This window comes from Callionymus lyra, chromosome 10 (genome assembly GCF_982586985.1).
Source record: "Callionymus lyra chromosome 10, fCalLyr1.hap1.1, whole genome shotgun sequence".
Lineage (NCBI taxonomy): Eukaryota > Metazoa > Chordata > Actinopteri > Syngnathiformes > Callionymidae > Callionymus > Callionymus lyra.
In genome coordinates, this window is record NC_141827.1 from 27,082,052 (window position 1) to 27,097,625 (window position 15,574).

Sequence of the window (15,574 nt, forward strand, 5' to 3'; positions counted from 1 at the left end):
TTGAAGGAACCACAGGTTTCAATTGATTTATTGGTTTGGATGAGATGAATTGAAATCTAATCATTTACATTACTGTACAAAAGTAAGTAAGTAAGTAAGTAATATTTATTTATATAGCGCTTTTCGAGACCAGGGTCACAAAGCGCTTTAACAATCAAAACAATACTCAAAACAGTACATACTTCAAAGATCAAGACAACACCGAGAACAACACAGGAGTTTGAGAAATTCAAGGAAAAGCCTGAACAAATAGAAACGTCTTAAGATGTTTCTTAAAGGAGTCAGTAGATCCATCAAGCGCAAAGAGAGAGGAAGATTGTTCCAAAGCTTAGGAGCAACAGCCTGAAAAAGTCATTCATTCATTGAGAAAAGTTAAATGAACACCCCCCTGTGACCAAATACACATTTTAAATAAAAAATAAAACCAATTTTAATTGATCTCAATGATTATAGCTTGGATTAAATACATAAAATATCACAATAAAATGTTTGTTTTTCAAAAATTGAGATGCAGTTTTAAAATATTATAATAATAATAATTTTAAAGAAAATATTTGACATTATTTTCTGATTTAAATCAATTTGGATTAAAAAAAAATACAATTTTGTTTAAACTGGTCCTCAAAAGGTAAAAAAATATCTCAAGAGATTTGATAAAAACATGTTCAATAATTAGTAAAAAAAAAACTGTCAAGAATGTCCCGGATCAGTCCCGAGACTCCCACCTCAGAGCAGTGTGGGTGGCATCATGATATGATGATGATGATGATGATGATGATGATGATGATGATGATGATGATGATGATGAAGATGATGATGATGAAGAGTGCATGAGTCCCGCCTGGTAACGTTGGTGTTCTCCTTGTGTAGCTCGCCCCGGCCTTCAAGTTCCCGGACACCAAGCTGTGAGTTGAAGGGGATCGGCCGGTGTGTGTTTGAGTTAGTGAGCGGGGAGGTAGAGAGGTAAGCCAGGAGCAGGGACCCTCGGCTTCTCTGACATTTAGGACTCACGGTTGCCCACCCCACACTCCGCCCTCACACCCACCTCCTCTCGACTCCTCGCTGCCCCCCTCGACTCCCCCCGATCCGACCCTGACACGCAGGAAAAGGTCCAACATCTTTGGCTAAACTGCATCTGTGCATCTTCTGAAAGGTCAGCCAGATTGTGTTCTGATCCTGTCGTGCAGGAGAAGCTCTGCAGGACTGAAGAAGACTGGTGCTGGGCGGCAGAGCGTTATGATCACTATTATCATATCATTACTTGAACCTTTTCACGTTAAACATTAAAAAAGAGAATCTGAAATGTTGATTTACGAGCTCACAGTTAAACATTCCGTTTATTTTAAGTCAAGGTCAAGGTGACCCGAAGGCCACAAAACACCTCGACCCAGAAGAAACAAAAGGGATACCACAAATGTATTTGTTCTGGGGGCTTCGGGGGAACATTGACCGTCAGATAACACGACTAATAAAAAAAATAAAATTTTAGAAATATTAAGCAAAACATTTCTCTCTTATAATAACATTTTGTTGAGCGTCTTTTTTGAAGTTGTAACAACTATAAAATGAAATATTTATTATCGTTAGAATGATTGACTTACTTTATTTACACCCAAAAAGCACCAACACATATATACTTTAAATATTATTGTTCAAAATAAAGAATATACAAATAAAAAAAAATCATGATCTTGATTAGAAAATTACTTACTTTAAAATTTAAATTATTTTAAAATTGTTTTTGTTTTTTAACGCAGTATTTGACTATTATAAATTCAGTACCATCATATGTTTTTAAATCTCAAGAATTAAAGAAAAACAATCAGTGTTAAGTCTTTAAAAACATATTTTAAATTCCCTCTGAAGCTTAAAAGATTATTTTTACTAAGTTTTCTCTTTCCTCAGTTTAAAATGTTAAGAAATTAAATAGGATTTTTTTTTTCATATCTTTCATAAATGTACTTGTTTTCACAGTAAAACATTTTAAATAATGTTGTTAGTTGCAGTACAATGTGGACAAACAAAATCAAAATGATTTACCTAAAATCTTCCCGGAGTTTCTATTACTATTTTTGCAGAAGATGACTGTGGTACTAAGATTTAAAAATAAAAAGAAACTAAAGTAAAAAAAAATTAAAACAACTTAAATTATTGCTATTTCCTGCATGAAGAAAATTCCTGTAGTGCCTCATTTTCTGTTTCCAGTTTATGTTCAATGATAATTTTTCAAAATAAAAGTCTTGAGTTTGCTGCCCGGCACCGGCATCGCTGCTGATTCAGGTCCACAGTAGAGCATGAGGGAACAGGAGGGGCTGGACTGAGGAGAAAATGTATCACATTAAAATAAAAAAAATCCAGAGAAAAACAACAAGAACCTGTACCGACATCCTTCAGCCATGTTTGTGGACGGAGTTTGGTTTGTTTGATGAAAATGTGACCATGTTTAAACTGACAAAGCAATATTATATAAGTGACATTAAATTAATACAATAAGACCAAACTCCATTTTTCTCTTCTTCTCATCGAAAGGAAAGTTTTTTTTTTACAACGTGGTGAGTATTTTGTCGTGCAAGTACTTTAATCTGCCATTTTATTATGACCGCCTCTGTGATATTTGATGGAGCAGTTAAAGAAAACCACACGAGGCAGTTTCCAAAGCATAAACAACATTTTTATGTATTTGTCGACGCAGTAAACGTTCAATAAAACACAAATACACGCATATGCATTCACCCAAACATGTTTTCATTTTACCGTTACATACAGAGGAAAATAAAAATATTTAAAGGAAGTATTATCGTTTAATATTATGAGTAAGTAACAACATTTACTGTGTTACTTAGCAAATACTTTTGGGGATATTTGTAAATCAAAGGACGATAGTTAAAGTTAATATTTTGATAAAGTATTTCATGAATATAAGAACACTAATACTGATCCACCTCAAACTTAAATCTATGATTGTCATCAAAATATATACATGTATAGTTAGTATAGTTAGTAAATACTATACTAAAAACTATTTTATATTCAGCTCATCAGAAAAATAATCAGAATTTTCCCTTTAAAAAGTGAGGTACACAAGTGCATTATTTACAAGTATTCCCAGCTTTTCTTTGGTTTCATCAAACCCACGGTTGTGTATTCGGGGGTTCAGCAGGTCACAGAGGGTCTCAATTTAAATTGAAACAGACGAGTGGAAGGATGTTTTCAAGGTCGCTCGATGGATTATTAATGTCTGAGTAGAACCCGGAGTCGCTTCAGCGCGGGTCGGCGGCGGGAAACACGAGCCTCCTGAGGAAGCCTGCGTAGATCGGGCCGAAGACGGAGCAGTTGAAGTGGACGATCCTCCTGAAGGTGTCTCCCAGCTCCAGCAGGTCCTCGCTCACCAGCCTGAGGGACTCGGGCACCTCTGGGACCCTCTGACCTGGGCCGCCCTCGAGCAAGGCCTTGATGAAACCCTGGACTCTCTCTCCTGTGGAAGAATGTCAAACCTATTTATTCTAAATGTTTTTTTTTTGCTCTTTATTGACTTAAACAAGTGAGTAAATGTACCTTAAGAAGGTTAAATAAATATTTTGTTACAGAATATACATTACAGAATGAAATATTATCAATAAAATACAATCATACCATAACATAACATTAACATACTGTAACTAATTAAAAAATGTAACACATTACATATAAAGCAGGAAGAATAAACTATTTAAAATCAACATTTAACATGATTTTTTTAAATCATGTTTTTAATGGAACTCACCAACGAGGCTGCGCACGGGATTGTCCGTCTTCCACAGCTCAGATATTTGTCCACTCAGCACCTCTTTTTTTTTTTAAATGAGCCGTAACATTATGACCACATATTTCTGCTGATCTTCTCTGCTATCATTTGAGTTTAAAGGGATGTTTTGTGTCGAATCCATAAACAGGAAATAATCTTTGTTTATTGTAACGAGCTCCTGCCGCTGTTCTCTGATTGGTCGGTCGCCGGTGTTTGATTCCACCACATTGACAGCGAAGATTCGCTGCGAATGAGTCACGAGGTGTTGCTCCAGATTCCTGGACCGACGCTGACGTGGCCTCAGAAAGAATGAGGTTAGCTCGATGCGCTCTGACAAGTTTGGTTTCCCGCTGTCGCCTCCACTCGGCGCCGACCCCCGGTTTTTTCGATACCTGCTCCTCCTGACAGCCGAGCCCGTCCGTCAGCGGCGGCTCCTCTTACCTCCCGTGACGACCCTCCAGCAAGGCGACGACAGTTTGCCGCGAGCGAGCTACGAATCCCCGGGGGCAGGCGAGGCCCGGCGTCCCGCGGGCCATGATCAGAACCAACGCCTCCAGGGTCAGCAGGTGCAGCCGAGCGCCGAGTGCGTCCAGGCGAGCCCGGTCCATCATCAGCGCCTGCAGCAGAGGTCACGGTGACGTCGTGAGATTCGTTTAGCGGCTCCATTTCTCGGTCGGACCTCGGGGTACTTCTTGACTTGTGGGTCCCAGAACAGCAGGCGCTTGTAGGCCCGGTTCAGGATGGAGGTGGCACTCGAGGAGGAGGAGGAAGGAGATGACGCCTCCTCAGATGCCGCGGCTTCTAACCAGGACCAGGTCCAGTCCAGAGCAGCTGCACACAGATAAACAGATGAACTCCAAGAGCACTCAAACCTTCGCCAAGTATTTAAACTGTATTTTATGAGTAAGTAAATATTGAGACACTTAAATATCGCAATATTTTTTTCAATATCCAAAAACACTATTCGTTTTTATTTCATATTTAATTTTTTTAACCATATTTATTCTATCTGTATATTTCAAGTAAACATTTCAATCTTTTTGATTTACAATAAACAAATATTCACAGCTTTTGTTAATTTTCATGTTACAATTAAACTTCTACTCTAGCAGTAATTATGTCCTAGCTGTTCAATGAAAACATTGAAATCAATAAAGTTTTACCTTACCTTAAATATCGATACACATGAATTTCTGGATTTTTTGTCATTTATTTTTCACCATAGTTCTTTTACCGTTTATTTCTCTTTTGAAGTGTGAATAAAATAAAACAATTCCAATATTTATTTACAATATTCACGGCTTTTGTTCATCGTTTTGTTGCAATTAAACTTCTAGCCACCAGATGGCAGCAGTTATTACGTCCAACGCAACTATAGGAGCGATGAATTCCTGCGAGAATCCGATACAGTCGACTCCAGCAGCTTTTAAAGCTGATGTTTGGACATATTTTGGTTTCAAAACAAAATGAAAGCAGTTACGACTTCGTCAAGTCATGTGGTCTGTAAAATTCTGCAACACCAGAGTCAAGTACTCGACAATACTACAAATATCAAGTCAAGTGTCAACAGGTTGGACAGATTGATCAGAAAGGCTGGCTCTGTGGTCGGAAAGAAGCTGAACTCACTGGTGACAGTTGCAGAAAGGAGATCATTGAACAAACTACTGTCCATCATGGATGATGACAGTCATCCTCTGAACACTGTCATCAGTGAGCAGAGAAGCAGAATGAGTGCACGAATGCTCCTACCCAGGTGCAAAACAAATAGACTCAGGGACTCATTCATTCCTCGGGCTATTAAATTGTACAATTCTGAGTTCGGGGGCAGGAGTGGAGTGAGAGTATCTGGATGTTCTGTTCTATGTTAGTCTTTGTATCCTTTGTCTTTGTTGTTTTTCTTTGATCTATGTTCTTTGTCTTTATCTTTAGACTTAGATTGTGTCATCTTGTTCTTTCTCTTTGTTCTTGTTCTTATTTAATTTTTTATGAAAAATTGCTGTATTTGCTGTGGCTAATTGGAAAAAAATTATTTCCCGTAGGAGACCTCCTGAGGGATCAATAAAGTTCTACCTAAACCTAAACCTAACGCAGGGATAGTATGAATTAATTGTAAATTAAGCTTGACAAATTAAAATAATCCAAAACATATTAAAAGGTTAATGCTTTTAATTTGAAAGTTCAGTGAAATTCTGATTGGTTGATATTGTTTGGTGCCTTTCGTGATTGGCTAGATTGAGGCAAAAAATAAAATAAAGTTTATTTAGATTATGAAAATAAATATAGAGAATTAAATGGGTTAATATAAGTGTGAGAAAAGTCAAGTATGGCATGAGAAAGGGGTCAAACAGCTCAATGTATAAGCCCAACAACTGAAGATAAAACAAAATGGCCGCCTCTAACCATGATGAGGCGTTGAAAGTAATTGCTGATGACGTCACTATTGTGACGCCCCCGGCGCACTTCTGTCACGTCAGGGTCCCTGTCCCCTGTCCTCTCTCCAGTGAGCGAGGTCAGGGGTCACGTAAAAATCTGTTGACTCACACTCTTGACCTCCTGCAGCAACACGACGGCGTATTCATAGTTGGGAGGTTCGCTGTCCAGCTGCTCGCCGAGGACGTCCCAGAATGTCCGCTGGACTATCTCTGTCACCCGGCCCTGCAAGCTGCACCGGCCAAACACAAACACTGTCAAGACCGATCCGACGCTGCCGGGGGTCGCTTTGGAAAAAAACAACAAGTTGAATTTCATTTTCTTATTTGCCTTTCTTTCGGGGGGCTGCTGGGCGTCAACAGGAAGTCGCGGTTCATCACAATCTCGTGAGCGAGACTGAGGTTGGACACGCAGTTCTGGAGCTCCGTCAGTGACCTGGTTGGAGGACCTGACACACACACACACACAAAGGTTGACCCCTGAACTTTCATGAAAACATGCAAAATGGAAACAATCGGTGTAAAAACGTGATTCATCCAAAAAAAACCACAACATGTTGGAGGAAAAAATGCGTAATTTCATAGTAAAAACATTTATGATGAATAAAGTAAAATAAATTAAAAAAAAAGTCACAATAAAAAGTAAAATATTATTAACATTTTACGTCTTGAAAAATATTCAACATAATTTCTTCTTTCAAAAATAAACAAGCACAACTTGCTGAACAGAATTCTCATAAAAACGACTCTTAAAAACAAATACAAACGTTTTTGCTTTATTTGTTATTCTTTTTTATTCACTTTTTGAATAAGCCCAAAAAGTACAAAATTAAACGGGTATTTTTCGTATTTTTCTCTCACTTTTTAAATTATTGTATTTGTAAAAAAAATAAATGAATGTTGTTTTACAAAAATAAAATAATCTAAAAGAAACACAGAAAAAAAACTTAAAGCCGTTAGAAAAGTTTTTTAAATCTGACCAAAAAAAATAGTTTGAAGGCATGTTCAGGTAACTTAAAATGTAAGTTTAATTTAAAAATGTAAAAGTCCTGCTAAAAGTGTTAAGTAAAATAGTCACATTCTTAAGAACTGTGTAATAAAAACGCTTTACATTTGCAGACAAAGTTGTAAAGACTTACCTTTAAGATGTTTTAGACGAAATCCTGTGACAAACTAACTCTTTAGAATAAAATGCTAATATTGTTTCGGTTCATTTGCACGTGCCACGGTTTAAACCGGGACAAACCATTCCTACATCTGCGATAGGGGGGGGTTTCAATGTCGATAAAACATAATTTAACACTCCAAAACTCTTAAAGCATAAAACTTTAATATTATGTATATAGAATATCCGTTTTTCACTTTGAATTTTCGTATTCAAAATAGTTCCTCTTGAAAATGGCAGTTTAAAAAAATGGTTCGGTCCGCACTCAAATGTAAACACGAAGCCTTGTGACGTTCAAAGACGTTACTGGACGACTAGTATTTGTGTTTGAATGAGATCATACTTTGAGACTGAGAATGAATGGTTGATAGTTCACATGAGAACACACAAGACAAGCTTTCATTCTTATTAAATAGCTTCTTTTTAAACCCTCCAGTACCTTTGTTTTGCTTCTTAGAGATGTGAGTGATTGACAGATACATCAATTATCCCAGCAGGAGGTTAGATCTTCTCCTCACATGTTCTGAGGCTAAATTTGTATTTGTCCTCTGCGGGAGAGAAATAAAATCAATATTTTGACAGGAGACACTTATTCCCCGCCAACCACGGATGACCCAGCATGCAACTGTCAATTCTGAAAGTAAGAATATTTGACTTCTATCTGTCTTCAAGTTCAACTCATTCAAATGGTAAACAAGCAGTTGGAATAGAAAAATAAGAGTCAAACTTCCAAATGTATATTGCAAGTTATTTATACATCGTTGCAAAAAAGCTGCGTAACAAAGTTTTCTGATAAATACAAGACATGGTTTACAAAAAAAAGCCGGTCACAGCCACAAAACGCATTAGAAAAACATAAAATATTTATACATTTTGCATATTTCAAAAATATTCAACATCACTTCTTCTATCAAATATAAAAAAAGCATAACTTAGAAAACACAAATGACACTTTTTCAGCCGCTTATTTACAAATGCAAGTGGGAGACTTGCAAAAAACGGACAAAAACAGGTGTAACATTGAATCCTTGAAGGCAACGATAGTGGCAGGAAACGCCAGCTTTTAGTGCGGTTTCTTACGAAGAACGTAACAGGGAGGTTATTAGGTGTGTTACAAATTGTGCGTCGAGAGAGTTTGTCTCGCTTATGACAACCAGTAGATTTTTCCAAAATCATGTCGAAAAACTTTGAAATGAAGGGGCTCAACTCCTCTTGATAGAGGAAATCAAAGTAAAGGGTTTGTTGTCAAAGAATATTGAGAATTTAGAAGTGAGTGAGACATCTCTTTGGGGGGAGGGTGGGGTTCACCATCTTGATTCTTTTGTTTTGTCCTTTCCCTTGAATCATCAAAGGTAAAAAGCCATTTGTGGTGTCAAATTATATATTTTTATTAAGGATTTTCCTTAAATTCCGTTCAGAACCAGCAGTCAGTCGGGGAAATTTGTAAGACAACGAAGAGGAAACGAGGAGAAATGAAAGAACGGTTGAAAATAACCGCACAAAGAAGGATTTACGACTCGTTCCATTCATGTTTCTGTGCTTCCGACTGTGATGTCACACTTGGATCTGAGCCACAAGTCTAGGGAACGACGTGGATTTATTGCCGAATCCGTGTGATGATTTTTTTTTTAGTGAGAAGACGGCGAGTGTCCAAACAAAACAGACCCTCGGGCTCCATCTCAGACAGAATTTGTTTGATCACAGAGAGACTACATTCACTCTCATACAAACAAACACACACTCGCCTGTAAACACCTCATGTAAACATTTTCTTATTTATTGTTGGCAAATGATTTCCGAGCTGCCACTAATCGACTGCCGACGTGCTCCTTCAGTGTTTCCTGCTATGAGTCCTTGAGCATGTTGATGCGTGCGAAGATCTTAAGTGCTGGTCCCAGTTTAATGTTCATGGTGCTCATCAGGTGGTCCTCCTTCAGCAGCAGCAGCGCCTGTCCGTCGATCTCCTGCGAGCGGAACTCGTCCGCGATCTCCTGACAACCTGCGGCGTCAGAGACACAATCAAACAACACGCTCCGGTGTTCTGGAAGTCTTGTCGTGCACCGACCTGGCAGCGAGCAGATGAACTCGTACACTTGCTCTACGTTCCACCTGGTGGGGTCGCCGCCGGACAGGCGCTGACAGGCGGCGTCTCTCGGCGTGCGGTCCTCGTGATCCGAGGTCCGGCTCTGCTGCCGGTGGACTTGGGGCTGCACGGGCGTCGGCGCCGGGGGTCCAGAACTGGCCGCCGAGGCGGGGGACTGAGGCTCCTCGTAGCTGGACATGTCGGAACACGGACTGGACTCTTCTTGGCTTGGCTGCGACAGGTGAGGAGAAGACACAGAGCCGCTCGCCGTCTGCAGGAGCAGAGAGAGTTTCTGCACACACCAGGTACACAGTGATGAGAAAGAAAACTAAATCAAACTAAAAGAGCACATTTGACCTCAAGGTTAATTCTACGTGGATGATGCAGTCTGGAAGGGTGAGATGACAAATTCACTGAGAGGGAGTGAGGGACGAAGTAGTGTTTCAGTATTAGTGGGAAACGGGTTGATTAAGGTATAAAATGATTTTAAAAATGGACTTTATTTAAGGCTATTTAATAGGGGTGTGAGGGAGGGAGGTTTGACGAATCATCCGTTACCTGCTTCTTGGACTCCAGGCTCGGCCGGCCCGGGCCTCTTCGGTGCCAGCGTTTGGTTGGTTGGCTTCTGTCTGGACGGAAAATAGAAAGACGCTTCGTGCAGCTCAGACTGTACCTACGATGTCGAAGAAGAAGCTGTGTTGATGCGCTTTTCATTTTAAAACATCTCTTGTACGAAATCCAAAAGGGTTTTACCTCTTTGCACAAACCACCGAGCAGAATCTTTTCGAGCCCTTAAACGTGTAGGCAAAGTCCACCCAGCCGCAATATTCACAGGTCAGTTTAGGTTCCTGCTCGTTCTCTGGAGGAGAGTTTACTTTAGTTTCGAAGAGTTAAAACCTCAACTCGCGAGCTTCTCACCTGGCGGGTTCAGCTCGTCCGGCTCGGAGTCGGAGTTCGCTGCGTTGCTGACGGGGGTTTTGTCGGGATCTGAAGAGAGCTGGTCCAGCTTCCTCGGGCTGTCGATGAGGACCGGCAGACGCTCCACCTGGTGACGGATGACAACTTTCACAGTGATGAAGGAATCATTACACAACACTTAAATGTCCCCACTGTGAAGAATAAAGCAATATCTTATGTTTATACAAGCTTCTTTAAAAACTTGTTTATTCAAGTAAAAATTATATTAAAAAAATGGAATACATTTCTAATAATTTAACAAGTGAAATTAATTGAACATGTTCTTTAGTATTTAGATAGTTATTAATAACTACTGCTCGGAAATTGCTGTTTTACTTAGAAACACGATGCATTTACAAAAGACGTCCAGCAGGTGGCAGTGCGTTCTACGGACTTCACACTGCGCTAAACTGACCTTTGAGTTACATTGTGAAACCCGTTTTCCCAAACATACCCTTTTTTTTTATTATTTTCATATTAAAACATTATTTAGTTTTATTCTGGCGTTTGAATTTTAACGCTTATGTATTATTTATGTCCGTTACTTCCTGCTCACTGAGCCACACGTCGGTCACATGATAAGGGTGGGCGCGACACTCACACACACAGGAAACGGCTCGGCCCCCTCCTGGATGACGAAGCCCTCGATGACGTGGGTGAGGACCTGAGGTTTGACGATGGCCTGCGGCGGCTTGTTCTCTCCGTTCTGAGGCGTGCTTCCCGTCGTTTTAGGAGCGTCGCCCTCGGTTCCTGAGGTCATGGCGGGAGGCGGCGTCCTCGCAGCAGCAGCAGCAGCAACAACAGGTCTCTTGGTGGTCGCAACTCCTGTTCAAAGAATGGAAACAGTTCAATCAGAGGCTGACCAGGAAGTGTTTTTATAAATGACTTGAATGTCCTGTAACTTCACCATGTGTCTTAAGGATGTAAGATGGTTTTTTCACTTTTTATAGACCGGATAAATAAATTATTCTCAGCTATTATTTAGGCAGGATTTAGCAAGAAATTAATAGATTGTAGTTTATTCATCTCTCAAATGTTTTATTCTCTTGACAGCACAACTTGCATCTTGTTCAAAGATCAACCTCAGATAAACCATGCGATCATGCCATAAACATGTTCAACTATCAATATTAAAATTTATTTTTAAATGTACGTGTCGCCGTTTCTCTTTGTAATTTGTCAGGAAATCAAGTTTAAGATGATTATTTGTATACGAGACATCTAAAGATCAAGTAGAGAAAATACAAAGTTAGTAAATACAAAAATACCTCAACAGTAGCAAGAGTAGAAGAAAATGTTTTTCCCCCTCAAAGGAGATTTCCAATTTCCGATCAATAAAGTTATTGTTTTTCTAGCTCTATATTTCTATTTCAATCTACACCTAATGTTTTAATCAGACAAAAATCTAGACTGAGTATGAACATTAAAAACCTCATTGGACCCAATATGATGTTTTTAGATGTTAAACAGAGGAATCTTCATAAAACCATCATTAATTAATTTTATTTTGGAATCCTACATCAACCAAAATCAAGAAATGAAATGGAGTTTATCGTACCATTTTAATATTAACCACACGTTTATAAAACTTTATTAAAGTACAATCACGCATTAGCTTCCCCATTTAAAAAAGAGAACTTAATTCATATAAATTATTTCTGATAGTTAGAAAAAAAACAACAACTAAGAAACAGCTAAAACAGAGATTCTAATTTAGACAATTAAAGGGTCATTAAGAAAATAAGTAATGAAACGTATATCTCAACAACAAACCAAAGGAATGAGATTTGATATAATTCATCAATAATATAGAATTTATATACGATTAATTGGTTTAACATGTTAACATATTCATGCCCCTGTTGCATTATGGGTGACTATGGGAACATGCAAGCCTCACAATAAAAATAATTGTGTTTTTCCTTGTTCTGATGTGTGTTTTAATCTATCCCATATACTGTATACACAAAAAAATAATGACACACTGTACTACACCAGTATAAAATCTACTTCTGTGAACATTGGATTGTATCAAACAGCGTCCAGGAAAAAAACACCGGACCCAAGAAGAACTTCAAAATCAAAAGCTTTCACAGCAACACAAGAGCAGATATCACACAGCAAAGTCACTCATAATGACCATTATAACGTCATTTTCATCTCCGACTTGGAGCAGATGTTCTCGCCTCTACAGGTCTGAGACAAGAACGAATAATTGTCCGGGTACAGATTAACTGATGAGTGATGAGAGGAGGTGCGAGGGGATCGTGATAAGCCGTGCAAGATATTAAAACACTCTCAAGCCTCTTTAGTGGATAATGATTATCGCCGCGATGTGGAGAGATGAATCAAAAAAAGGTTAATAAATTTTGATGGGTTGTTACCTTGAGGCTCAACAGCCGGGGCCACAGAGTCGACTTTCGGTGGGTCTACGGGTTTTGTGGGCTGCAACGGTGACGGAGCTGGTTTTGGCAGTGGCTGTTGTTGTTGTTGTTGTTGTTGTAGTTGTAGTAGTTGTTGTTGTTGTTGTTGTGCTTGTTGATGTTGTTGTTGTTGTTGTGCTTGTTGATGTTGATGTTGTGCTTGTTGATGTTGTTGTGGTGGTTGAGTCTGTTTATGCTGCTGTTTGGAGGACGGACACGTTTCTCTCACGACCAACGAGGTGGGCTTATCCTTGTTGTCCTGAAGTAGTCGAGGAGCCTAAAAAAAGCAAAAGAGGCCAAAACATTCAATCAAAAAAGTGGATGAATATTTATCAAATACTCAAACCAAAACAATGACCACTAAAACCATAATACTATTTTCTTGACTGATATTTTATACTGCAGGAACAAGGATATATTTGTAGTATTGTTGAGTACTCTTATTTATAGGCCGCATGACTTTTGGTTTGAAAAGCTGCTGGGGTCGAGTGTATCCTCTCGTCCTCAGTCACTGCCAAACTCTTGTGGGAGGGTAATTAGAAAATGTGTTCTTTTTTAGTTTTAACACTTTAAGAAAGCGGTGGAAGACAGATGTTTGTGAGCCTTTCAAGCCGCGTCAGTGAAATGTATATCCTTCACTTTACCAAATTATAAAATAATGCTTAATGTTGAAATCAAGCATGGAACACCGGCGTAAGAAACATAGGCTAATAGTAGAAAAGAAAAATATGTTTTCCCGTCACATATGCATATATGAGTTTATAGTACTACCAAGACTAAATAGTTAACATTAAATAACACGAGTGAGTCTAATTAGTCCGTAAAACAACATTAAAGTCACTCTTTTGCCTGAACTTTTGCTGCATCAATCGTGAATGATGCATTCAAGGGCGTAGAAATGTTATAATGAAATGTGAAAACACTATAATGTAACGCATTTCACGACAGTAAACCAAATTAAACATATAAAATGTAGAAGCAAATGTACCGGTAGTCTTTCTATAAACAATCATCAACAACCCTGTGGAAGTTCAGTTAACAAGGAAACAGATGTCATTGAACTCAAATCGGTTCCACCTTATAAAAGGTGTTGCCAAAGCCCACTAAGGACTCTCTTCTAGGCAACGTCATACACTCGGCAAGTCGCGATACTTAATTTTATAGCAGAGAAGATTGTTTGCGTGCTTTTATTTGACGTGTCTACATTATTTCTATTGTTCTTATACATTTAACATCATGCGTTTCTTTAAATTGTTAAGGCAAAACCATAATTTATTTTGAAGCAAAAATGTGCTTTTATTTATTCGACTCGTTTACATAATGTGTGCTGTTCATATTTATTTGTATTCCATTTGCAAAATAAAACCATATTGTATTAATTCAGTGTGTTTAAGTACTTAGAACATTTTAGAAAGTTGCAAAATCAACACAATAAAAAAGATAACAGTGATAATTTTGGAACAGGTAATCCTTCTTAGTTCTGTGCAAGGTTTTCAAACCAACATTGGACAGGATCACCCAGACTTTACATAGTTTTCAAGATGACCAAATCTGGATTGCCAGAGATATGAACGGGACAACAGATCCCAATGTGGTCTAGCAGCATGGGGTCACTTGAACTGTCACAATAAAATCACAAAAAAAATGTTCTATAAATGATTTATTTCATGACCATGTCTCCGAGCCAGGACACTTAAAAAAAACATACTTAAATAAACTGTGGATATTTGTTCCAATAGTTAACAAAACAAGGAATGTTCATGGTTCTTCATCCGAGTAGGGGAGACCAGCGTTATCAAGCTGTGCTCTGAGGAGGTGGATCTGAAGTTTGGCTCTGGTCTGCTGTAGTTTGGTGAGCTTGATTTGTTCCTCGGCCAGAAGTATCTGTGCCTCTGCTCTCTCTGTGTCTCTCTGAAGGAGTAGTTCACAAGCGTCGTTATTATTTGGTGAAGGACGCTTCAAGCCTCTTTCCTGAGCTCCTGCCACTGGTGAGGATCCGGGTTGTTCTTTGGTCACGGGGCTGAGATCCAGACTACACGTTTCCTCTTCTTTAGGAAAAACTGGCTCACTTTCCTCTACAACCGTCGCCTCGTCATCCACGACAACAGCTTGAATCCCAAGCAGAGCTTTTGAGTCCTCGCCGCCGATAATGCCCAGAACCACGTCTGTGTATTCACCTTTCCTGAAGGGTTTGTTGTTGTTGTGTTTGGCTTCAGCGAGGTCCTTTGTTGCTCTGGCCCTCAGATTCTTCCATCTGAACTTCACCTGCTCCAACGTCCTCTTGTGGCCGGATCGTGTTGCGTTCACACTCCGGGCGATCTCCACCCAAATGTCCTTCTTCCTCCTGTTGGTCACTATTCCACCCACAACAGAACCTCCAACTATTGAGGCATAATGGCGATTCACACCCTCCAGCAGAGCATGGGTTTCTGCAACAGTGAAGTTAGGTCCTTTTGTGTCCATGGTTCCACCTCGTCTGCTGCAGTGAGTCGGGTGTTTACAGGCTTTGAGGACAGTTGTTGAGAAAATCTAATCTGGATCCAAAGGATCCGGATTTAGAAATCCCATTTTCGGCTATCCAGGATCAGGTAATCCGTCTTACTTTTGTGCCAGGTTTTCAAAGCAACACTGGCTTGGATCACGCTGACCCAGATACATACATTTCAGGATTACCTAATCCGGATTACCAGAGCGCTGCCTGAACAAAGCACAGTGTGTCCTACCAGCATGTGT

General features: G+C 39.3%; 3 protein-coding genes across 4 annotated transcripts in view; 1 reads left to right on the plus strand and 2 right to left on the minus strand.

Annotated features, from left to right (window-relative positions):
• The window catches only part of anks1ab (ankyrin repeat and sterile alpha motif domain containing 1Ab), a 37,246-nt gene extending 34,746 nt beyond the window's left edge, over positions 1 to 2,500 (plus strand). The window contains exon 12 of the mRNA XM_087800261.1: positions 871 to 2,500. Within this exon, the coding sequence (XP_087656387.1) occupies positions 871 to 909 (39 nt within the window). The 3' untranslated portion in view covers positions 910 to 2,500. The remainder of the gene's footprint in view (positions 1 to 870) is intronic.
• A 74-nt stretch (positions 2,501 to 2,574) lies between these two features.
• LOC148071283 (T-complex protein 11-like protein 2) lies at positions 2,575 to 7,860 on the minus strand. Its single transcript, XM_087800928.1, has 8 exons — positions 7,818 to 7,860; positions 6,545 to 6,662; positions 6,328 to 6,446; positions 4,464 to 4,615; positions 4,226 to 4,401; positions 4,079 to 4,182; positions 3,764 to 3,826; positions 2,575 to 3,475 (listed from the first exon to the last, which is right to left on the minus strand). Exons 1-8 carry the CDS (start codon positions 7,858 to 7,860, stop codon positions 3,261 to 3,263), a joined length of 990 nt encoding a protein of 329 aa, XP_087657054.1. The 3' UTR covers positions 2,575 to 3,260.
• Positions 7,861 to 8,114: 254 nt separating this feature from the next.
• The window catches only part of phc2b (polyhomeotic homolog 2b (Drosophila)), a 35,121-nt gene continuing 27,661 nt past the window's right edge, over positions 8,115 to 15,574 (minus strand). For both annotated transcript variants that reach the window (XM_087800959.1, XM_087800958.1), the window contains exons 9-15: positions 12,803 to 13,118; positions 11,020 to 11,243; positions 10,380 to 10,506; positions 10,215 to 10,320; positions 10,020 to 10,134; positions 9,444 to 9,753; positions 8,115 to 9,377 (exon numbers count right to left, since the gene is read on the minus strand). In XM_087800959.1, the coding sequence (XP_087657085.1) occupies positions 9,223 to 9,377; positions 9,444 to 9,753; positions 10,020 to 10,134; positions 10,215 to 10,320; positions 10,380 to 10,506; positions 11,020 to 11,243; positions 12,803 to 13,118 (1,353 nt within the window). In that variant the 3' untranslated portion in view covers positions 8,115 to 9,222. The remainder of the gene's footprint in view (positions 9,378 to 9,443; positions 9,754 to 10,019; positions 10,135 to 10,214; positions 10,321 to 10,379; positions 10,507 to 11,019; positions 11,244 to 12,802; positions 13,119 to 15,574) is intronic.

What these genes read in the sequence shown, in the direction of transcription:
- LOC148071283 (XM_087800928.1), bottom strand. Translation starts at nt 7,860, where the DNA reads ATGTATCTGTCAATCACTCACATCTCTAAGAAGCAAAACAAAG. An exon ending in GTTGCTGCAGGAGGTCAAGA is followed by an intron (nt 4,616 to 6,327) that starts GTGTGAGTCAAC and finishes ATCTGTGTGCAG; the next exon opens with CTGCTCTGGACTGGACCTGG. An exon ending in CTGGAGGGTCGTCACGGGAG is followed by an intron (nt 4,183 to 4,225) that starts GTAAGAGGAGCC and finishes GGCTGTCAGGAG; the next exon opens with GAGCAGGTATCGAAAAAACC.